At 47.6% G+C, this 22,983-nt stretch overlaps 1 protein-coding gene, 1 long non-coding RNA gene, 6 other non-coding genes and 1 pseudogene across 16 annotated transcripts; 7 read left to right on the top strand and 2 right to left on the bottom strand.

The window, feature by feature from the left end:
• Positions 1-684: 684 nt before the first annotated feature.
• TRNAI-AAU (transfer RNA isoleucine (anticodon AAU)) lies at positions 685-758 on the top strand. Its single transcript has one exon. It is a non-coding gene; the product is annotated as a tRNA-Ile (tRNA).
• A 473-nt stretch (positions 759-1,231) lies between these two features.
• On the top strand, positions 1,232-1,313 carry TRNAS-AGA (transfer RNA serine (anticodon AGA)). Its single transcript has one exon. It is a non-coding gene; the product is annotated as a tRNA-Ser (tRNA).
• Positions 1,314-1,640: 327 nt separating this feature from the next.
• TRNAT-AGU (transfer RNA threonine (anticodon AGU)) lies at positions 1,641-1,714 on the top strand. The gene has a single exon. It is a non-coding gene; the product is annotated as a tRNA-Thr (tRNA).
• Positions 1,715-2,137: 423 nt separating this feature from the next.
• On the bottom strand, positions 2,138-5,105 carry LOC136393796 (uncharacterized). Of its 6 annotated transcripts, XR_010749134.1 has the most exons (4): positions 5,063-5,086; positions 4,135-4,901; positions 3,708-3,783; positions 2,138-2,349 (listed from the first exon to the last, which is right to left on the bottom strand). It is a non-coding gene; the product is annotated as an uncharacterized lncRNA (long non-coding RNA). The 6 variants fall into 6 exon arrangements; XR_010749129.1 differs by having other exon boundaries at positions 2,158-2,349; positions 4,135-5,105; XR_010749130.1 differs by having other exon boundaries at positions 2,158-2,349; positions 4,326-5,105.
• TRNAP-CGG (transfer RNA proline (anticodon CGG)) lies at positions 4,962-5,033 on the top strand. Its single transcript has one exon. It is a non-coding gene; the product is annotated as a tRNA-Pro (tRNA).
• A 218-nt stretch (positions 5,106-5,323) lies between the features above and the next one.
• LOC136392383 (magnesium transporter NIPA2 pseudogene) lies at positions 5,324-6,649 on the top strand (annotated as a pseudogene).
• AURKB (aurora kinase B) lies at positions 5,341-21,764 on the top strand. 4 transcript variants are annotated; one of them, XM_066366448.1, is made up of 10 exons: positions 5,341-5,624; positions 16,336-16,496; positions 16,814-16,886; positions 18,412-18,514; positions 18,620-18,659; positions 18,907-19,098; positions 19,373-19,511; positions 19,625-19,773; positions 20,703-20,877; positions 21,050-21,764. In XM_066366448.1, the coding sequence occupies exons 3-10, from the start codon at positions 16,839-16,841 to the stop codon at positions 21,221-21,223; spliced, it is 1,020 nt and encodes a 339-aa protein (XP_066222545.1). In that variant the 5' UTR covers positions 5,341-5,624; positions 16,336-16,496; positions 16,814-16,838; the 3' UTR covers positions 21,224-21,764. The 4 variants fall into 4 exon arrangements, with proteins under 4 accessions (XP_066222545.1, XP_066222546.1, XP_066222547.1 ...); XM_066366449.1 differs by lacking the exon at positions 5,341-5,624 and adding an exon at positions 15,964-16,101; XM_066366450.1 differs by lacking the exon at positions 5,341-5,624 and having other exon boundaries at positions 16,183-16,496; positions 16,838-16,886.
• Positions 5,608-5,679, top strand: TRNAD-GUC (transfer RNA aspartic acid (anticodon GUC)). The gene has a single exon. It is a non-coding gene; the product is annotated as a tRNA-Asp (tRNA).
• Positions 8,726-8,797, bottom strand: TRNAG-UCC (transfer RNA glycine (anticodon UCC)). The gene has a single exon. It is a non-coding gene; the product is annotated as a tRNA-Gly (tRNA).
• Positions 21,765-22,983: the final 1,219 nt, after the last annotated feature.

The following is a 22,983-nucleotide window of genomic DNA, read 5'->3' as shown; positions in this document are numbered from 1 at the left end:
TTCTATGAATGCCAAAACTGGTTTTAGGAGCTTATGATCCAGCCGAAGAAATGATACGAGAAGTCAGGCCCTAAAGGGAGTAAATTGGGGAGTTGGAGGCAGAGTACACAGCACTGCTCTGACAGTCTCAGTCAGCAAGGTTGGGCTGGAGAAGTCAAGTATGTGACCTGGAGTTGCTGGGAAGTACGGAGTGAGTATAGGGGTTGAGTTGCAGGGAGCACCCCGCATTCAGAGAGGCATATGAGGAACCTATCCTCTGGAACCCCGGTAAAGGGGTCAGTGCTGTGGGTTTCCCATGGGCCAGGCCTAAGGCACATCCTTGATCCACTCCATGAGACTGGTAGGAATTCCTAAGTCAGAGCCCGTAGACTTAGGGGTTGCGGGATCAATTAGTTGGGGTGCTCATGCATGTGGTTGGCATTATCCCATTTTTTTCCTGGGAACTGCCTGTTCAGTGAAGAGGTAGAGCCTAGCCACACCTCAGCGCTGTTTAGAGGACATTCCTTCCAGCCTTTTTTTTTTTTCCTTTCCAGCCTTTTAGAGATTGCTTCCAATTTGTATTTAGGAGGACCTTAGAGAACAAGACTAGGGCCATGCAAGATTTTTGGCTGGTGAGAGTAATGGTTACATGATTGAGTAATGTAATGTAGATATGCAGATTTGAGAGGTAGCACTCCCATCTTTGGCCGGTTAGCTCAGTTGGTTAGAGCGTGGTGCTAATAACGCCAAGGTCGCGGGTTCGATCCCCGTACGGGCCAAGAAGGGTTTTTTGTGTGTGTGGTTCTTGGTTATTTTTTGGTTGTTGTGTGTGTGACTACAAACGACGCAGGACCCACTGCTTTTCAAAACTCGAATTGCTAACGCACTTCAAGCTTTGGGGAGTGCTCCCTGGGCTGGGGCGCAGGGAGCGTTCACAGGCAACTTAGCGTCTTCTCTTTCCCGGGAGCACGTGGTTGGAGCCGGAGGGAGAAAGGGAGAGACCCGGGGGGAGGGGGGCGGGGCTTCCCAGGAGCCGGTGGGAGAAAAGGAGAGACCCGGGGGCGGAGGGGCGGGGCTTCCCAGAATCACGGAGTGAGGCTGGCCGGAGCGAAGGGTGGATTCCGAGTGTAATCCGGTGTCGCGGCCGCCGGCCTCCTAGCCCTGGAACGGGGAAACCGTAGGCGTAGGGGGTGGTGTCTACGCAGCGTAGAAACTAGGGAAGGTTGCAGACAAGCGATGTTGCCAGCCATGGGTAGTCGTGGCCGAGTGGTTAAGGCGATGGACTAGAAATCCATTGGGGTCTCCCCGCGCAGGTTCGAATCCTGCCGACTACGTGTATGCGCTTTCTTTTTCTCTTTTTTTCCCCGACATTCTAACCACGTTTCTGCCCACTCAGAAAATAGGTTGGCTCCGCGCTTCACAATCCGCCCGTCTCAGGACTCCTCGATTCTGGGAAGCTCCCCACCCGCATACTTTTAGCGAGTGTTGAGATCTCTGATTTACTTTTTTCAACATCGGGGGGATCCCGTAGATGGACGCTTGATGCCAAACCTAGTTGATTTGTCAAAATTAATTTTAGTAAAATCTAGAAGAGTTGATGTGGCCGAGCTCCGAGCGCTATTTTCCTGTAGTGTGCTACGAGAAAAGCTTCCGACGACTTCGGCGCCGTGGCTTAGTTGGTTAAAGCGCCTGTCTAGTAAACAGGAGATCCTGGGTTCGAATCCCAGCGGTGCCTTTGGTTCCAACCCTTAAACTAATGCTGTTTTACGTTTTATCGCTGCTTTCACGTGATATCCCTAACGGCATTATTCATTGTTTTTATATTAGAGGAGGCAAGGGTTACTCAGAGCATCCACATTTCCTGCTGAGAAGACCTGCCAGTCCCGTGACGTCATCGCCCCACAAACTCCACCGGTGACCAGGCCGGGAACCCGGAGACCTGCACCTTCCTTTGCCCAGCTGATGCCACAGCGCCCTGGTGCAGGTGGACCCTCCTGGGCGCCAAACCCGCAGGGAGGGGCCGCCCCACCTCCCAGGCCTCCCAGGCCCTACCCAGAATATCCCCTAGAACCTGAATCGGTTTGTTTTGTTTGGTTCTGAATATATTTCTTTTGGTTTGAGACCACAATATTATAGATATAATTTATAGATATAATATTTATTTATATTTGTATATATATTATTTTAAAATTTTTAAATGGAGGGCGGGGGAGGTGCATCTTCTCTGTTCAGTTCCTGTTCCGGGCCCATCACAGATAGGTAGTATCTTCATTCGTCTGCACAAGCTGGCAGTCAGGGTTAGGAGTTAGCAGAGCTGTCTGGCCTGGTACCGTCGGGTTTCTTGCCACAGGGCGCTGAAGGGCTGGGACCCTTTGGACAGGATGGGAGCAGAAGAGTGCATTCCAGTTGGAGTCTTCAGGCCCTGGGGAAGTGCGGGGCCCATTTGTGGGGCACTAAAGCTCCGCTGGCCAGGGTAGAAGTAAATGCAGTGGAGAAGGGGACAAGAAGTAGGATCTGTAGACCGTTTTCAGGGCCTAAACCTCGTTGAAAGGTAGGCAGAAAGGTCTAGACACCATCACTTAGCCCAAGAGCCACTGTAAGATGTCTGAGCAAAAGTGTTGTCTTAAAGGAATCACTCTCGGAAGGTGACAGATCAAGTCAGTGCAGCACCACTGAGACTAGGTTTGTGCCAAGCACTGGGCTGCACACTGTGTATAAATAAATGAAGAAGGCATAGTCCGTTGTCTCAGAGAGCACACAGGGAGGAAGACACAGTGATACCACAATGTGAAGATGCTGCGAGAACCCAGAGAATGGAAGTGGCATCTCACAGGGCCGGAAAGTGGAGAGTGCCCAGGGGAGGCTTCCTGGAGGAGGTGAGCTAAGTTTTAAAAACCAAGTGGAAGTTTGCCATACGTTCTATTAAACAACTACTATGTAATGACCACCGTTCTAGGCCCTGTAGATACAGCAGGGAACAAGAGAACACAATAAAAATGTTTTAAAACTTAAATTATGTAATGTATTCAATAAATGCTGCATAGAAAAATAACAGAAGGGATCAGAGAGTATTGGAAGGAGGGAGGGATTGGTTATAAAAATGCCAAAAGCTTGGACCAACGCAGTTGTAGGAGAGATGGAGAGGAGGTGATGAATTGAAGACATGTTTACTACAACAACAACAGGATTCAGTAACTGATGGGATGTGTAGTCTGAAGAAGATCTACTTTAGGAAAGTGCTGGTGTTAGGGGGTGGGGGGTTGCTACCATCTCAGGCTCACCAAAAATATCTTTCACTCTTTTGCACCCAATCTCTTTCAAAGAATTGTGACTGTTCAAAGTTATACCTTAGAACTCAATCTTTCTGTGTAAACCTTTGACTCCTGTCAAAATGGAAACAATATACATCAAATTTTAAACAATGATCAGTTGTGTATTCCTTAGTTCTTGGATTCCAAAAGTGGAGTCCATGGATGGGGGCTTCAGGAGACCTGTAAACACCCTGAGATTGCATGGACTTCTCCAGGAAAAGAGATCGTAGCTTTTATCATGATCTGGAAGGGATTTAGGCCTCCACCTCTGTGAAGGTTAAGTGTCTGAGACCAGGTGAAAAAGAGGTGACCGGAAACATGAGGAAAGCTGGGCCGAAGAGGATGGAGACAGGATTTGGAAAAGGGTAGGGGGAAGAAGATGCCAGAAGATGAGCCCTGAGAGCTTTTGTCACTCACCTGAAAGGCTTGGGACACTGACAGGAAAGTCTAGACTGCCTTCTGCTGCCTTTCTAGACATTATGTCCAGGGACACCTGGGAAAGAAAAAGCAAAAAACAGAAACCTTCATTGAAGTCAGGCCCCACCAAAGTATCTATGGTTGGTAAGGAGGGAAGGCCTGGCCCCACAATTCATATGACTGGGGTATGGAACAAGATGATTCAGCCCAGAGATGCTATCAGGGTGTCCAGTGTCAGACAGGTCAGAATCCTCTGGAAAGACTCCCCAAAGCTGGTACCCAGCTGTGGGAAGGCAGAACCCTGGCCTGCGGCCGAACCACCAGGTCTTGCCAGGATTCTTGGCAGACCCCAGGCGAGAGCATGGTGAGTGGATTAAGCCGTCCTCCGGGGTCTGCTGCCTTTGGACTAGACCAAGTAGGCCCTTACTTTCTGGGGTCTTAGGCGGCAGGTAAGAAGGTGTCCTTCTTGGACACCCTAGGAGAGCGCTGGAGAGTGGTTAGATGGGAAGGTAGGGATAACAAGGTCTTACAGGGGGAAGTCCTAGGACCAGTTCTGGAAAGGGTGTTAGACGTCAGGGGCCGTTCTGTTTGCCAGGCCTGGCGCCCCGCCCCACTCACGCAGATTGGAAAGCGGATACCCCTACAGCACGCACCACGCCAGCCACTCATCTGAATGACGCCTCTTTCGTGGGTCTTCTTGGCCGCAGGAATGATTACAGTAGTAACGTGCTGGGAAGTCAGTGGGTTACTAATGGTCTAGCCTGAGGCTAGCCCTGCCCGTCACTCCAGGAGGATGGACAGATGCAAGGACAGAAAAGAGGGCTGGTGTTCACCTAGGGATTTCTGGGTTCACTAATTGTCCCCAACCAGGCAACTCCACTTGTGTCTTCAAAGCTCTGCGCCGGGGCTCTGGGGCCGAGGACGGCAGGCGGAAGCGGGAAGTCGAGACCCCAAATTATGGAATGTCCGCGAGACAGCGACCGGTGGGAGCGGGAACTCGGGTGCTCAATGCAGTCCTGGAGGACTGCGCGGAAGTGACACCGACACCACTCTCGTCCACTTCCCCAATGTTATTTCCTGGTTAGAGTTGGAGCGAGCGGAGAGAGATATCCAGACCCCTGTACCAGAATATTCGTCGTCGGAATGAAGAGTCCTTGAGCGCGCTACAGGGTGGTTCCACCTAGACTTGCGGTCCTAGAACCGAAACAAGCCTAGTATGACCTCTAAAGGTGTCCGCAGTCGCCTCCGCACGCGGGCTCGTTGGTCTAGGGGTATGATTCTCGCTTCGGGTGCGAGAGGTCCCGGGTTCAAATCCCGGACGAGCCCTCCTTTGAATTTTGCGGGGACTAGAGCACCTCAAAGCCCTTAGTCCTTGGACGGCTCTCGGGAAGCTTTGGAGCGGACGCGCAGAGAGCACTTTTATTGTGAGCGGACAGCCCAGTAACAGGAAGGGGCGCGAGGAACACAGTTCTTTTTGACGCGCCAGGAAGAGCGCAGACACGTCGGGACTTGGTTGGACAAGACACACTGTCTTCTCTCCTCCCGGCTTGGTGCTTCTGCGCAGCCGCGAGAGCCAGCTTTTGGTTCGATTGATAAGTGTCAACTCGTAGCTGTGCATGACAGTAAAAAGGGGGGTGGGGGTGGGATGTATTCAGGGTGTTTTTGAGAGAACCCAGGTACTCAGAATTCAGGTCCCTGCGTCATTGGCGGCCTCTGTCTAGGTCACTCGTTGTTTCCGCCTTTCTGGGAATTCGCGCACAGTTGTGGTTTAGAACGTTCATAGGTTTCAGGTCAATTTCTCAGTGATCGGAAGGACAGAACCTCCAAAATCCTCGCTGCAGCACTTTGAACGCGGTGGAAGAATAGATCAAGGATTTGGAGCAAACACCTCTCAACTTCTTCCTCGTTAGTATAGTGGTGAGTATCCCCGCCTGTCACGCGGGAGACCGGGGTTCGATTCCCCGACGGGGAGAAGGAAAGTGTGTTTTTATTTTTTCTTCCCTTTTTTTTATTACTTTGATGTTTGTATTTAAAATTCTACTTACCTAAGAAGTACCCAAACTGGGTCCTGGGATGGAGATAAAAAAAGGGCGGGAGAGAAAATAAACAAGGAGCTCGGGGCGGTCCTTTGTACAAGTGATCTCAGGAGTTGGAGGCTGTCCGGAGCAAGGTGCGCTCGGTGCGGCTCTGCGGAGGGGACGGCGCGCCACGCTCAGTCCCGGGTACTCGCACCTTCCACTGGACCAGGAGGAAGGCGCCCGCCGCGGGGGCGCGGGCAAGAGAGGCCCGCGTGACCCGTGGGAGGGTGTGAGCGGAAGGGACCAGAGCGGAACAGGGGGAGACTTTACATGAAATATCCCACAAGCCCAGGGATCCCGGTTCTGTGATCTTTGCGACACTTGTGGTCATTGTCTCCTTGATATTAATCTTCGTGGTGGACTACAAACATTCTTTGTACATAACGATCTGTTTTGTGGTCGGGGAGTTTTCTGTCTCCTGTGTTAGGGTCTGGGCCTTGTTATCAAAGAGCTGTCTGCTAGGTAGCTTGTGCTGCAACACCCTCTGGACATTCCATTGTGACTCCAATCTACTACCTCTTCTTTACATCAGTTTTTAACTTGTTCAGCTATTCTTTTTAAGAGGTGGTAGGATATGCCTGTTGATGTCATTGGTACGTTGAGTAGCTTCTGTATAATCATTGTGAGAATATTCTCGTTGCATGCCTTTAAAGACTTCAGCTCGTAGTCAAGTAAGTCTTCTGTGTCTTTTTGAAGGTTGAAAAAGCAATGAATGGCAATCTCGCTCATAGGTATGAAGTTCTTAATAATAATGCAGAAAGTTTAACCTGTGGAGTTGAACAGCACACTGATGAAAATATCTCCCAAAGAAATGGAAATCTGACAGCTTTTAAAGAAAGATGTAATTAAAAGGTTAATCTATAATTTTTGTTTTAAAGTGAATTTGAGTTTCAAAAACAAGCAAAAAAAAGTATCCCTTATGTTTTTTTTAATGCTTTTTCATTAAATTATAGGAAAAACTATTCTGTTTATATAATTTATACTAAGATAAATATATTGACAATTTATTAAAGTTTAATATAAATAGTAGTTTAACTTAAGGTGCAAACACTAAATCTAAACTGTACTGAGAGTGTTTAAAGAGGTCCTGGCCAGGTTGCTCAATGGATAGTGTTGTGAGGGCACTTCAGGTTGCAGGTTCAATCCCTGGTCAGTGCACACATGAAAACCAATGAGTGAACAACCAAGTGTAACTATGTAGTTCGTGCTTCTCCCTCTCTCTCTCTCCCTCTCTCTCTCTCTCTCTCTGCTTCTCTCTCTCAAATCAATGGAAGCATTTTTAAAAACATGCTTAAGGAAAAGAAGCATGGATAAGGAGAAAAGTAATTCAAAAGAGAAAAATAACGTTTCACATGTTTTACAATAATAACATTATCCTATCTGTGCTTTAGCAAGTTATCAGTGCCCACATGAAGAAAGATTTTGAGACAAATTGGGGGAAGAGAGATAACATTTTTAGTCATCTAAATGAGTGTAGCAGTGAAAGGGAAGCAAAATAATCAAAAAGTCCTTTCTGAGGTAATGTTTTTGGTATTTTGCTAAAGATGTACCCTGAGGTTTGGAGACATGGGGAAATTGAATATTGTTATCATAGTTTTATTTCGTACTTATTGAAAGTACATTGATATCATCAACTGGGAGAAATATCAAAAGAGAAAGAAGTTTTAATAAAAGCATGGAAATTTTTTGCCTGACCTGTGGTGGCGCGGTGGATAAAGCATTGACTTGGAACGCTGAGGTTGCCGGTTCAAAACCCTGGGCTTGCCAGGTCAAGGCACATACAACAAGCAATCAATGAATAACTAAAGTGAAGCAACTATGACTTGATACTTCTTGTTCTCTCCTCTCCTCTCTCTGTAAAATCAATCAATAAAATTAAAAAAATATATGGAAATTTTGTTAGGGATAAAATTTAACTCTAAAGAGACCAGACTTTGTTGTCACTCAATTTATAGCTTCTATGATGGAAACAGAGAAAATTGCCATAGGAAGGAAGGTAGACTAGAGAAAGAATAAGAGTATTTTGCTTTCAACTTTGAGAAGCACCTACATTTAAGGTATTCCTATTGCCCTTTGGAGGAAAAGATCAGTCACTGAGAAGGCATTAAAATTGACCAGATTAAGAAAAGAATCAGGAAAATAAAGTGTAATGAAAAGAAAATAAATATAATTTTAAGGAAGAGAAATTTTATGGCCAAATGATACAAATAGTGTATTTTGAAACGCTGAAAAATTATCTAGGGTTGCAAAATTCCATCCAACTAAAGGAAACTTAATAACAGGTTTCACTTGATATTTTTTAAAAAATCCAGTAGTATACATGATAAATTAAAGTTTTATCTATTATCTCCGATTAAAATAAAAAAGGAAGAACAGTTTATCCTGACTCTTGAGCTCACATTCTAAATTTCAAGTTTATGGCATACTTCAAGTAACACGCACTGTGGCTCAATTGACCATTATCCTCTCCATTCAAAAGGTTTACCAGTCATTATTCTCACTGTTCAGTATGCTTATTAGACGTATTCGTTGACGATAATTTTAAAAACACAGATGGGCAACAGCACAAAACTGACACAGCCCGTGTAATCTCGCTGCCAGCCGTGGCTTCCTGCGAGGGGCTTTCTCCTTGACCCAAACACGCGTTTCCAGTCTCAGCTTGCAATTAAGCAAGCAGTTTTTACCAGTAGCCGCAAGCGGTTCTGAGCCCGCGCCCTGCATCAGCCGGGGAGCTGGTTTCCTTTCGACTCCTCTTTTTTGTGGCTGTGGATTGGTACTGCTATCCACACAGAACTCGCTACCCTGGGTGCAATACCTTTCCTTCCGATGGGAAGGGGTAAGGGGCACATCTCCCCGGGGTCACGGAAAGCTGGTCACCTTAAGTAGCTCTCTCTGTGAGGCACTGGGGCCGGACTCGAGGAAAAGTTAAAAAATAAACACTGCGTTGGCCGGGAATCGAACCCGGGTCAACTGCTTGGAAGGCAGCTATGCTCACCACTATACCACCAACGCCAACTGCAAGATGTGGGTGTTCAAACCACCTAATTATTTAGTTGTTAGACGCGTCGGCAGGGCTGTGATCTGTGTGACGAGAGCCCAGACAAGGGTGAACATGAATGAAACCGAAACGGACGTAATATCTGTTGGCTTCCGAGCATGCACGTGTGAGAAGCTAGGCTCCCATCATCGCTAGTGCGCTCCAGTTACCCCACGAGAGACTGTGTGGTTATAACTCAGTTATGGGGAAATGACAGTGAGACCCAGGATATGGGCTCTGGTCAGCGGACTTCAGAAGCTCTCTGGCTCCCACGCCTTTCGGGGTGGCCTGACTCAGCGACTGCTAATCCATGACAGCGTCTCTCCGTCGCTTGCGCTGATGGAACGTTGGCACCTTGCCACTATTGTCGATAATAAGGTGACCAATCGTCCTTCTTTAGGGAGGACAGTCCTTCTTTTGTAAGTTCCGTCCTCCCTCAAAAAGTGTCCTCCTACCCGTCCTCCTTTTTGATATTGGAAGACTAATCTGTAAATGTCCGATTCAATCAATGCAGAGTCGATCCATTGCGTGTGATGTGACGTATTTGTACCTAAATGAGTATTTTCTTTTTTTTATTTAAATTTTTTTATTTTATTTATTTCAAAGAGTAGAGACAGACACAGAGAGAGAGAGAGAGAGAGAGAGAAGCAGGAAGCATCAACTCCCATATGTGCCTTGACCAGGCAAGCCTAGGTAGGGTTTCAAACCGGCGACCTCAGCATTTTCAGGTCCACGCTTTATCCTCTGTGCCACCACAGGTCAGGCATGAGGACTTTTTTCTTACAATTATTATTAAAAATTAATAGTCATGTAAGCATAATTATAATATAAAATATTACAAATATTTTTATTATGCATTTATCATATTATAGTGTATTATTGCAATGAATAAAATGTTTCTTTTATTTACGATATTGTTTTCTTCCATTTATTTTTGTCCTCCTTTTCATTGTAAAAAAGTTGGTCACTTTATCCATGAGCACCTCATCTACCACTCTGGCACTACTAAAAGTAGGAATAAAGCCGGCTCCTCGTGCTTTCTTCACCCTGGAACTCTCACCGCTTAAGCCATCCATCCCTTGGGGAGCAGGTGGGTTCCGACACCGGTCTACAGACAGAAACCTAGGTAAAGGGAGGCTAGGTAAAAGGATTTGCTAGGTCACTGGCAGAGCCAAGATTAAACCTAAAATTCATCTAGGCCCTAACCACAGCGAAACCGTAATGGCTTTATGATCCCCAGAAATAAACCCCATAGACAAAAAAATCGCTTCTATATTGTGTGAGCTCAATGTGTACCAAGGTTAAAGAATTGGGTTTTAAACCAAGTGTGATTAAGTCAAGCACAATTTGTCCGGAGGAGAAGGTTTCAACTCCTAAATCCACTAGCATCTAATCCACTCGAGGCTCGGAGGACCAATCTGATAAAATTTTAGGGGTGGGGCTTGAGGGTAAAATTTGTTCACGCAAACCATCAACAGCTGTGTTCTGTGAAGGGCCTGGTGATACAGGAGTAAAGCATCTAAATGTAAATCAGAAGGCTGCGTGTTCAAATCACGTCGGGGGTCCTAAAGCTCCGGTGTTTTAAGTATCTACTACTTACAGTGACCTTTTTCCGGAAAGAAAAAAAAAACTAGTTTGTTAGATAAGAAAAATATAAACCTCATTGTTTCTGTAATTTTCTTTCCTAAAGTGTCTAAATTTTCTCCTAAAATGCAAACTTTGAAACTCTTATTTTCATCTTAACTGTTTCCGTCAAATCATCCAATTGCAATACCTTTGATCCCATGGATATTTTAGGTATTCTAACACAGAATTTTTTCATGAACGGTCCCCAATCTTGTTCACAAAATGTATTTGGAGTGATAAATGTTCTATATTGGAAAGAATATAGCAATAATGAATAATTTTAACATAATAGTAATTTATACTCATTGTCCTAAACCACATTTAAATTTTGGCAATTTAGCTTCCAGTAGTGTCCGTAATCTTGTACTCCAGTGTTTTTAATTATAATTGTAATAGAAATATGATTCTGTAGTCCTTAAATTATAATTTTAGTGACCACTTAAAAGTCGAGGAACTCCGTAAACTACAAAAAGTTCCCCCTTCTCAGCAGTTTCACTTTCTGAGGGAAGTTTTAGATACCCGCAATCAACCATGGTCTGAAAATATTAAGTGGAAAATTTCAGAAATAAAAAATTTGTAAGTTTTAAATTGTCCACAGTTCTGAATAGCTTACTGAAATCTGGTGCCAACAGCTTTGTCCCGACTGGATGTAAATCATCCCTTTGTCATCCCTTGGTGTCTGAGGGGGATTGGTTCCAGGACCCCCTTGGATACCAAAACCTTCAGATGCTCAGGGGTATATAAAATGGTGTAATATTTGCATATAACATATGCACATCCTCCTGTATTCTATAAACCATCTCAGATTACTTGTAATACCTAATATTTATATAATGAAAGTGCTGCATAAATAGTTGTCATACTGTATTGCTTAGGGAATAATGACCAAAAAAAAGGTCTATGTCTAGTACAGATGCAACCATGCAACCATCTTGGGCCTAACATAGTACATGTAGTTCAGTAACAACATAGCATTTTTATTTATTTATTTAGTGTTTATTTATTTAGTGACAGAGAGAGTCAGAGAGAGGGACAGACAGGGAGGGAGAGAGATCAGAAGCATCAGTTCTTAGTTGCAGCACTTTAGTTGTTCATTGATTGCTTTCTCATATGTGCCTTGATGGGGGGGGGGGGGGCTACAGCAGACCCAGTGACCCCTTGCTCTAGCCAGCAACCTTGGGCTCAAGCTGGTGAGCTTTGCTCAAACTAGATGAGCCTGTGAACCTGGGTCCTCCGAATCCCAGTCCAACGCCCTATCCACTGGGCCACCACCCAGTCAGGTGCATTTCATTTTTTATTAATTTTGAGAGAGAGAGGAGAGAGAGAGTGAGAAGCATCAACTCTAGTTGCTTCACTTTAGTTGTTTATTGATTGCTTCTCTTATGTGCCTTAACAGGACGTGTTGAGGGAGGAGGCTCAAGTTGAGACAGCGACCTTGGGTTCAAGCCAGCGACCTTTGGGCTTCAAGTCAGGGATCTTGGGATCATGTTGATGATCCAGTGTTCCAGGTCAATGCTCTATCCACTCCACTGTGCCACCACTGGTCAAGCAACATCTTTTTTTTTTTTTGGTGGTGACAGAGAGAGGGACAGATAGGAAAGGAGAGAGATGAGAAACATCAATTCTTCGTTTAGACTCCTTAGTTGTTCATTGATTGCTTTCTCATATGTGCCTTGATTGGGGTGTGGGGTGGGGCTACAGCAGACCAAGAGATTCCTTACTGGAGCCAGCGACCTTGGGCTCAAGCTGGTGAGCCTTGCTCAAACCAGATGAGTTCATGAGCTCATGCTGGCAACCCCAGGGTCTCGAACCTGGGTCCTCCACATCCCAGTCCGACATTCTATCCACTCTGCCAACGGCTGGTCATAATACTTACTTTTTTTTTTTTTTTTTTGTATTTTTCTGAAGCTAGAAACGGGGAGAGACAGTCAGACAGACTCCCGCATGCGCCTGACCGGGATCCACCCGGCACGCCCACCAGGGGGCGACGCTCTGCCCACCAGGGGGCGACGCTCTGCCCCTCCGGGGGCGTCGCTCTGTTGAGACCAGAGCCACTCCAGAGCCACTCTAGCGCCTGGGGCAGAGGCCAAGGAGCCATCCCCAGCGCCCAGGCCATCTTTGCTCCAATGGAGCCTCGGCTGCGGGAGGGGAAAAGAGAGACAGAGAGGAAAGAGAGGGGAAGGGGTGGAGAAGCAAATGGGCGCTTCTCTTGTGTGCCCTGGCCGGGAATCGAACCCGGGACTTTTGCACGCCAGGCTGACGCTCCACCGCTGAGCCAACCGGCCAGAGCTACATAATACTTTTAAAAAATACTTTTGGCCTGACTAGGCGGTGGCTCAGTGGCTAGAGCATCGGACTGCGATGAGGAGGATTCCAGGTTCGAGACCCCGAGGTCCCCAGCTTGAGTGCGGACTCATATTCTTTAAGCAAAGCTCACCAGCTTGAACCCAAGGTCGCTTGCTCCAGCAAGGGGTTACTGGGTCTGCTGAAGGCCCATGGTCAAGGCACATATGAGAAAGCAATCAATGAACAACTAAGGTTTTGCAACAAAAAACTCATGATTGATGCTTCTCATCTCTCTCCGTTCCTGTCTGTTCCTACCTATCCCTCTCTCTGACTCTCTCTCTGTCTCTGTTAAAAAAAAATTTAAAAATATTTTTGTGCCCTGGCCGGTTGGCTCAGCCCTGGCCGGTTGGCTCAGCGGTAGAGCATCGGCCTAGCGTGCAGAGGACCCGGGTTCGATTCCCGGCCAGGGCACACAGGAGAAGCGCCCATTTGCTTCTCCACCCCTCCGTCGCGCCTTCCTCTCTGTCTCTCTCTTCCCCTCCCGCAGCCAAGGCTCCATTGGAGCAAAGATGGCCCGGGCGCTGGGGATGGCTCTGTGGCCTCTGCCTCAGGCGCTGGAGTGGCTCTGGTCGCAACATGGCGACGCCCAGGATGGGCAGAGCATCGCCCCCAGGTGGGCAGAGCTTCGCCCCTGGTGGGCGTGCCGGGTGGATCCCGGTCGGGCGCATGCGGGAGTCTGTCTCTCCCTGTTTCCAGGCTTCAGAAAAATGAAAAAATATATATATATTTTTTTGTTATGTTGGTTGAATCCATGATTGAAAACTGTACCTATGAAGTTTTTCCCTGTACATACATGCATACCTTTTCCACTTAAAGGTCGCACTTTACAGATTCTCTTTGGCATATCTGAATTGCTGGCGTCACTACTCTTACGCTTTAGGGACCATTATCATTATTTTTTTTTTTTTTTACAGATAGGAACGGATGGAGATGAGAAGCATCAATCATTAGTTTTTTTATTGCGCGTTGCAACACCTTAGTTATTCATTGATTGCTTTCTCATATTTGCCTTGACCACGGGCCTTCAGCAGGCCGAGTAACTCCTTGCTGGAGCCAGCGACCTTGGGTTGGTGACCTCGGGGTCTCGAACCTGCGTCCTCTGCATCCCAGTCCGACGCTCTACCCACTGCGCCACCATCTGGTCAGATTTCAGGGACCATTAATAAGTACAATAGGGTTATTTGAGTACAAGCTCTGTGATACCACAATAGTCGATCTGATAACCAAATGGCTACTAAGTGATTAACCGGTGAGTATTATACAGTTGGCCCTCTTTCTGAGGGTTTAACATCATGGATTAAAACAACCGCAGATCGAAAATATTCAGAGGGATAAAAGCTGCAATTTTGCTGATGTGTACTTAGTTAGGCCTACAGTGGGTCATGGTTGTGTTTGTATTGGGACATATACAAATCTTTTTCTTGTCATTATTGCCTACTGTATAGGATTTGTTACTACCTATGGTTTCAGGCATCCGCTGGGGGACTGTCTTGGAACTGTCCCTGGTGGATAAGAGGAGACTACTGTATTAAACAATCTTCTATCTAAAGGAAGACATTTTGGTTGTCTGCACTCTTTCTTATTATTTAAAAATGTTACTACGAGCCCTGGCTGGGTTGCTTAATGGTTAGAGTATCGTCCTGGCATACCCAGGTCATGGGCACAATTCCAGGTCAGGGCACACACGAGAAGCAACTGATGAGTGCACAACTAAGTGGAACCAGGAGTCAATGCTCCTCTCTCTCTCTCTTTCTCTTGTCAATAGAAAAATTAAAAATAAGTAAATAAATAAAATAAATGTTACCATGAGCATCTCTATTATTTCTGTGGCTCTGGTGAGTTAAGTCCATGACATAAATTCCTGAAACTCCAGTTCTAGGATTAAAGCTTCTCCATAGCTATACCACTAAATGTACTGCTGTCCAAAATGTTGTGTTACTTTTTCAAGCAAAGCAAATTTTCTTTTGTTTTCTTTTTCAATTAATTATTGTTTCTGTTATTGCCTTCTTGTATTCACAATTTCAGTGGGAAGGAGACTTTGCCTTATGTAAGGAAAGTACGGAAATAGGCATCCAAGTCTTAGGTTCTTCCTGAGTCTCTTCTGCATTCTGCAATGTCAGCTTCATGCATGCTTCCTTGTCTACTGCCAGCAGGAGAAAAGGAGTTTCTGTCCAGCATTCTGGAGAATTCTAAAATTCCCACTAAATGGTCCCCTTGTGTCACAAGCTTATCCCTGAATCAGTGACCATGATCCTGGATGACTCCAGATGAAAAGGTGTTGACTGACATAAATCAAACACCGTCCACTTCTGGATCTGGGATAGGGTCAGCTTCCTTCTCCCAAAACTCAAGGTATTTTCAGGAAGTGGAAATCACCCAGAGAATGGACGATGGCTAGATAACCACAATACCCACTACAGTAGGTCTTGATCAAGTTAGGGATTTGGAGTTGGCAGCAACAAAAACAGACCACACGGAATGGGGAGACAGGCAAAATGAGGGTGTTTTTATTTGAAAAAAGAGGAAGGGTGCTGGAGAGGCAACACTACTTACAAATATCCACTAGTTACTTCATATACGGTATCCAAATGTATTTATTTAACTCAATAATGAAGTCCGGGGTCAGAAAGAGCAGAAAAGGGAGCGTGGCAGGACGATGAGAAGTGAGAGTCGTCCGAACAATGTGGCCTTCGTCAGGAGACCTGCAGAGAAACGTCTGCTGGTGGAAAATATCTACTAGGAATAGGAGCGAAGACTTTAAAGAACAAAATAATAACGACGCAAGAGTAAACGCACAAGCAAACGAACAATGGAACAGAATAGAGTCCAGAAAAAGATCCAAGTATCTATAATGACTTCATACATCAAGGGGAGCATTGAAATACCACTGGGATGGTGTAGTTTGCCTAACAAAGGTTGCTAGCTTAACTAGCTCTCATCTGGCAGAAAACAAAGTTAGACCCTAGTTCATACATACACAGAGATACATTCCAGATATACTGAAGATTAAAATTAAAAAAAAAAAAAAAAAAGGCCCTGGTTGGCTCAGTGGTAGAGCGTCGGCCTGGCGTGCAGAAGTCCCGGGTTCCATTCCCGGCCAGGGCACACAGGAGAAGCGCCCATCTGCTTCTCCACCCCTCCCCCTCTCCTTCCTCTCTGTCTCTCTCTTCCCCTCCCGCAGCCGAGGCTCCACTGGAGCAAAGATGGCCCCGGCGCTGGGGATGGCTCCTCGGCCTCTGCCCCAGGCGCTAGAGTGGCTCTGGTCGCAACAGAGCGACGCCCCGGAGGGGCAGAGCATCGCCCCCTGGTGGGCAGAGCATCGCCCCTGGTGGGCGTGCCGGGTGGATCCCGGTCGGGCGCATGCGGGAGTCTGTCTGACTGTCTCTCCCCGTTTCCGGCTTCAGAAAAATACAGAAAAAAAAAAAAAAAAAAAAAAAAAAGAATATAAAACCATTTGGTTGGGGAAAAAGTGAAACTTTCCTAAACCCGGAACCTGAGCTTGCGAAACCTCTCAATTCACCTCTTCCATTGGGCCCCCAAGGAAACGTCACGGGACATCCAGCCAATGAAGATTGAGCATGGGCAGCGCGCTCGGCCAATAGGACCAGGGCGAGAGATTTGAAAGAGCCTCTGCTGGGACCCGGCCAGGGTAATTCAGTCGTTTGTCAGCCGCCTGGAGTTGAACTGTGCCACGGACCTCAGGTGAGCCGACCACCTTTCGCGCAGGGAGAGGGCAGGTGAACAGGCAGATCGGGGGTCCGTTGGGCGTGCCCGCGCGCACTCCTTCCGGCTGCTCAGTGGTCAAGGGTAGAGAGAGGGTCCTGGAAAGGGGCGGGGCGTGTTGCTGGGCAGAGTCGTAAGTACCCGCGCCCCAGTGCGCCGCGATGCAGGCGAAGTGTTGTCTTGCTCCCTCTCACCAGCCCCAGGCAATCGCTTTCAATCGCTTTCGGCTAGATCGGTCCTTTTCTCGCTCACTCCTTTTCCTGCTTCTTACGGTTTTGTTTCCCTTGTTTGCTCAGCTCTCTTCCCCCTTTCCCTCTAAGGATGACTCAGAAGGAGAACGCCTACCCCTGGCCCTACGGCCGGCAGATGGTAAGGACTTTCTCACTTACCCTCCCCCCACCCGCTTGTAGAGGGCGACATTCTAAGCACTTGCTTCGTTATGGTCCAAGAGTTAGGTAGCAGAACTTGGTCTGGTTCTTTGCAGCCACATCCTGTCAAGTGTTGCCAGCTTGCTTCTGGTCAGCCTGTGAGCGCCTCTGCAGGGATAAACCTTCCTGTTAATACACAGATGCTAACAGACTGAGCTGGCAGGGTTGGGCCTTCAGATCATGATAGTAATATCACTGGGAACAGGTTTTTAGGGCCAGGGGTTGGGAACCTTTTTGGCTGAGAGAGCCATGTATGCCACATATTTTAAAATGTAATTCAGTGAGAGCCATACAATGACCTGTGTACTTTACGCATTATCCAATAAAAATTTGGTGTTGTCCCGGAGGACAGCTGTGATTGGCTCCAGCCACCCGCAACCTTGAACATGAGCGGTAGGAAATGAATGGATTGTAATACATGAGAATGTTTTATATTTTTAACCTTATTATTATTATTATTATTTTGTATTTTTAACCTTATTATTATTATTATTATTTTGTATTTTTCCAAAGCTGGAAACGGAGAGGCAGTCAGACAGACTCCCGCATGCGCCCGACCGGGATCCACCCGGCATGCTCACCAGAGGGCGATGCTCTGCCCATCTTGGGGCATCGCTCTGCTGCATGCAATCAGAGCCATTCTAGTGCCTGAGGCAGAGGCCACAGAGCCATCCTCAGTGCCCGGGCCAACTTTGCTCCAATGGAGCCTCTGCTGCGGGAGGGGTAGAGAGGGACAGAGAGGAAGGAGAGGTGTGGGAAAGCAGATGGGTGCTTTTCCTGTGTGCCCTGGCCAGGAATCGAATCTGGGACTCCTGCACTCTTTACCACTGAAGCAACTATGAATTGATAATTCTTGCTCCCCCCCCTCCCGTAAAATCAATAAATAAAAAATATTTTTTTATGATTCTATTTATTCATTTTAGAGACAGAGAATCAGAGAGAGGGATAGACAGACAGGAACGGAGAGATGAGAAGCATCAATCATTAGTTTTAAGTTGCGCATTGCAACACCTTAGTTGTTCATTGATTGCTTTCTCATATGTGCCTTGACCATGGGGCTACAGCAGACCGAGTAACCCCTTGCTTGAGCCAGCGACCTTGGGCTCAAGCTGGTGAGCTTTTTTGCTCAAACCAGATGAGCCTGCACTCAAGCTGGTGAGCTCGGGGTCTCGAACCTGGGTCCTTCCACATCCCAGTCAGACGCTCTATCCACTGCGCCACCGCCTGGTCAGGCTGCTGCTCATCTTAAGCTGGTTTAGCTTGTTTATTAATAACCCATTAATATGGGATTCTGAGCAGATTGTTGGGGCTGAGTAGCAGTATTGTCTCTGTGCTCCAGTTTGAACTGGCATTGGGTGGGTGTTGGGTGGGCAGCTGCATAGCAAGTTTTGAAATGCTGCTGCAGCACATTCTAACCTGGTCACTGGGACAAAGGCATCCTCAGATCTTCCTGTGCTCCTTCTCAGGCTCAGTCTGGCCTGAACACCCTGCCACAGAGAGTCCTCCACAAGGAGCCTACCACCCCATCTTCGCTTGTCCTCATGGGCCGCTCCAATGCCCAGCCCACAGGTAACTGGAACAAGGGGAAGAGGATTGACCCGAGAGGACTAGAGTCTGGGAAGGGTACAGGGCTGAAGTCAAAGGACAGCCTCAACTTACCTGTTCTTTTCTTAGCTGCCCCTGGCCAGAACAGCAGTGGGACACCCAACTTAATGTAAGTGCCCAAGGCATGGGGTGGCCAGAGGGTTGGGGGGAGACAGTGAACAGGGAGGAAATGAGGGAGATAGAAGCTAAGGGCAGGAGGCATAGGGATGCAGGCAAGAGAGCCTGATCTATCTTCATCTCCCTTGGAAGAGAAAATGGGGCTAAGGGAGGGATGGGCGGAGGTACAGAGAGAAGGCAGGTGCCTCGGGTGGCCCCCAAAGCCGTGCTCAGCTGCCTTTACCCCACTCTGTCATCAGGCGGTCTTTCACAATTGATGATTTTGAGATTGGGCGTCCTCTGGGCAAAGGCAAGTTTGGAAACGTGTACTTAGCCCGGGAGAAGAAAAGCCATTTCATCGTGGCGCTCAAGGTCCTCTTCAAATCTCAGATAGAGAAGGAGGGTGTGGAGCACCAGCTTCGCAGGGAGATCGAGATCCAGGCACACCTGCAGTATGTATGGTCAATGCCCACTGAGCCAAAGCCCTCCCCCAGCTGCGCTTTCAACCCCACCACATCCAGACTGGCACTTAGCCCCTCTGAGCTCTCAATTCTGGCCGGAATCCAGAATCGCAGAGCTATTTCTGGTTCCCCCTTACCGCTTCCAGCCCTGGTGTCCGCAGCCTGGTCTGGATCTGACTGCCATTTGCCCCGTATGGGACCTGTCATCTTTCCAATTTCTTTCTGCCAGGCTTCGGCCTGAGGCCTCTTCTGTCTCTTTTTTCAGGCATCCCAACATTTTGCGTCTCTACAACTATTTCTATGACCGTCGAAGGATCTACTTGATTCTGGAGTATGCCCCCCGTGGGGAGCTCTATAAGGAGTTGCAGAAGTGCCGCACTTTTGACGAGCCACGAACAGCCACGGTTGGGAAGGGGTCGGCGCCCCCAGACGCCTGCAATGGGCCTGAGGCTGGGGAGGGTGCTGCTTGCCTCCGGAGGCCTGTCCTTGTCTGACTGCCTGTCATTGGCCTTCCCAGATCATGGAGGAGCTGGCAGACGCTTTGATGTATTGCCACAGGAAAAAAGTGATTCACAGAGACATAAAGCCAGAGAACCTACTCTTGGGGCTGCAGGGGGAGTTGAAGATTGCTGACTTCGGCTGGTCTGTGCATGCCCCCTCCCTGAGGTACAGGAGCCAGGAGGCCAGCCCTGGGTTGAGGCTGGGATGTTCAGAATAAAACCACTCCAGATCTTGTTATCCAGAAACATTTGGGTATGTCTTCATGTAAATATATAGACAGCAATATCTTTATAAAAATAGGAGACACGATTTTGTTGCCCAGATTTTTTTCTTTAAAGGTTTTATTGCCTGACTTGTGGTGGTGCAGTGGATAAAGCGTCAACCTGGAACGCTGAGGTCACTGGTTTCAAAACCCTGGGCTTTCCTGGTCAAAGCATATATGGGAGTTGATGCTTCCTGCTTCTCTCCCCCCGCCTCCTCTCTAAAATGAATAAATAAAATCATAAAAAAATATTTTTTATTTATTGATTTTACGGGAGGGGGGGAGCAAGAATTATCAATTCATAGTTGCTTCACTTTAGTTGTTCATTGGTTGCTTGCTGTATGTGCCTTGCCCGGGCTTAATGGCAACCTCAGCGTCCCAGGTTGATGCTCTAGCCACTGTGCCACCACAGGGCAGGCTGCCCAGATTTCTTATTCAGTATATTGGGACTCTCTTACCATGCTGAGAATACTCCCACATCATTTTTAGTGACTTCATAGTATTGCATTGTAGCAATGTAATGTGATTTATTTAAGCAGGACATGCTTGATGGACATTCAAGATGTCCCCAGTTTTCCCTTTAATTTTAAGATGAACATTGCCCTCTTATCTGATGAAGACATAGCCGTCAGTGTGGAAATGCTGAGGCAGTGTGTAAACCTACCTCTGGGCTCTGGTTTATATCTTCACCCCACTACTACCCCCGAAGCCCTGTCAGAACCAGGTTAGAACACTCCCCTGGTTCATCCTGGTGCCTCCCTGTCGTCAGGCAGCTGGGAAAGGAGAGGCCATTTGTCTCTGGCATCCCTGCCCACTCCTGCACCCCACCCAGGAGGAAGACAATGTGTGGCACCCTGGACTACCTGCCTCCAGAGATGATTGAGGGGCGCATGCACAACGAGAAGGTGGACCTGTGGTGCATCGGAGTACTCTGCTATGAGCTGCTGGTGGGAAACCCCCCCTTTGAGAGCGCATCACACAATGAAACTTACCGGCGCATTGTCAAGGTTGGAGGGCTGACCCGGAGTGTCATAGGGCTTTGTGCGGGCTGCGGATCTTACGGGCTGGGGATGCGAAGAACGTAGTCGTGGGGCCTATGTAACTCTCCAGATAGACCGGGCAGTCGAGGGAAAAGCAGCCAGGATGAAGCTTACAGATCCTTCTCCTTTATTGCTGCAGGTGGACCTGAAATTCCCCTCTTCCATGCCCGTGGGAGCCCAGGACCTCATCTCCAAGCTGCTCAAACATAACCCCTCAGAACGTCTGCCCTTGGCCCAGGTCTCAGCCCACCCTTGGGTCCGGGCCCACTCTCGGAGGGTGCTGCCACCCTCGGCCCTTCAGTCTGTCCCTTGAATCGTCCCTGTCATTTACTCAGTTGCATCTATATTTGTATGTCTGTATATGTGTAGTTGGAAGGTGGGGGTCTCTGGCCTGTTCCCTTATCTGTATTCTACCTCTTTTTATTTAGTAAAGGCTGAAGCTTTTTATAATGATGTGTATAGATGTTTACAGATGAACACTTTGCTGGGGAGGAAGCTGTGCCCAGTGGGAGGAGGCTGGGGAGTTGCCCCTGCTGGATGCCAGGATGGGTACCACGTCGCTGCCCCTGGTAGCATTCTGCCCTCAGCTCTGATACTGACCTGGTCAGCTGCCGGCCACCCTGCCCCCACTGTCTTTCCTCTGTTCTAACTCCTAGGGTCTGAAGGTGCTGGAGACTGCAGACCCTCTCTATGAAGCCTGATCTCTGCCCACCTCTTATTTCTCACTCCCACTTGTCTGACCTCTCGTCTTTCTCCTGATTCATCCCTGCCCACCTAGAAGCAACTGAACAGTGCTGTACCCTAGAAGTTGTCTTTTTCTGTTTGTTTTACTGCTCTAGTCAGGATCTAGTACACGAGTGAACAGAAACAACACTGATGGTGTCTCGTTCCTGATTAAGTTTTCACTGTTAAGTATGATGTTTGCTGTAGGTTTACCCTAGCAGGTAAGGCAACTGAGACACATGATCTGCCAAAAGTCACATAACTAGTAAGTGGGAGAGCCCTTTTTTTTTTTTAGGGAGAAACAGAGACAGACAAGAAGGGAGAGAGGTGAGAAGCATCAACTCATAGTTGTGGCACTTCGGTTGTTCATTGATTGCTTTCTCGTATGTGCCTTAAGGAGGGGGCGGGGTTCAGACTCCTGCATACCCGGGATCCACCTGGCAACCCGCGTCTGAGGTCAATGCTTGAATCAACAGAATCACTGACTGGGAGAGGGGGAGAGAGAGAAGCCAATGGTCGCTTCTCCTATGCGCCATAACCAGGAATTGAACCTGGTATGTCCACACACTAAGCTGATGGTCTATCCACTGAGCCTCTTGGAGAGCTAGTGGATAGACTAGCTCCCAGCAGGAGCTAGTCACTACCTCCTGCTGAGCTAGTGACCCTTTAAGCCAGCAACCTTTGGGGTCAAGCCAGAGACCATGGGGTCATATCTATGATCCCACACTCAAGCCAGCAACCAGCAACCCCGTGCTCAAGCCAGCACTCAAGCTGGCAACCTTGGGGTTTCGAACCTGGGTCCTCAGCATCTCAGACCAACACTCTATCCATTGCACCACCGTCTGGTCAGGTATCCAATTTTAAATCTCCAGGAGGCTCAGTGGATAGACCATCAGCTTAGTGTGTGGACATACCAGGTTCAATTCCTGGTTATGGCGCATAGGAGAAGCAACCATTGGCTTCTCTCTCTCCCCCTCTCCCAGTCAGTGATTCTGTTGATTCAAGCATTGGCCCCAGACGCGGGTTGCCAGGTGGATCCCGGGTATGCAGGAGTCTGTCTTACTATCTCCCCTCCTCTCACTTAAAAAATAAAAGAAATAAGATTTGAAAAATAAGAACATTAACACTTAAGGTTGGAATAGACTCTGGGTGCAAGTGATAAAAACACATGTTGAATGAGTTCAAGTCAAAAGAGGGATTAATGATGTGGAATCATTTTCTTTTTTTTAATATATTGATTTTAGGGAGAGAGAGAGACATCGTTTTGTTTCCATTTGTTTATGCATTTATTGGTTGAGTCTTGTATATACTCTGACGGGATCAAACCCACAACCTTGGGGTATCAGGAGG

The sequence above is a fragment of the Saccopteryx leptura genome, chromosome 2, assembly GCF_036850995.1.
Source record: "Saccopteryx leptura isolate mSacLep1 chromosome 2, mSacLep1_pri_phased_curated, whole genome shotgun sequence".
Classification (NCBI taxonomy): Eukaryota; Metazoa; Chordata; class Mammalia; order Chiroptera; family Emballonuridae; genus Saccopteryx; species Saccopteryx leptura.
Note: the sequence above shows the minus strand (reverse complement) of the source record. Positions and strands in the feature narration are given on the sequence as shown.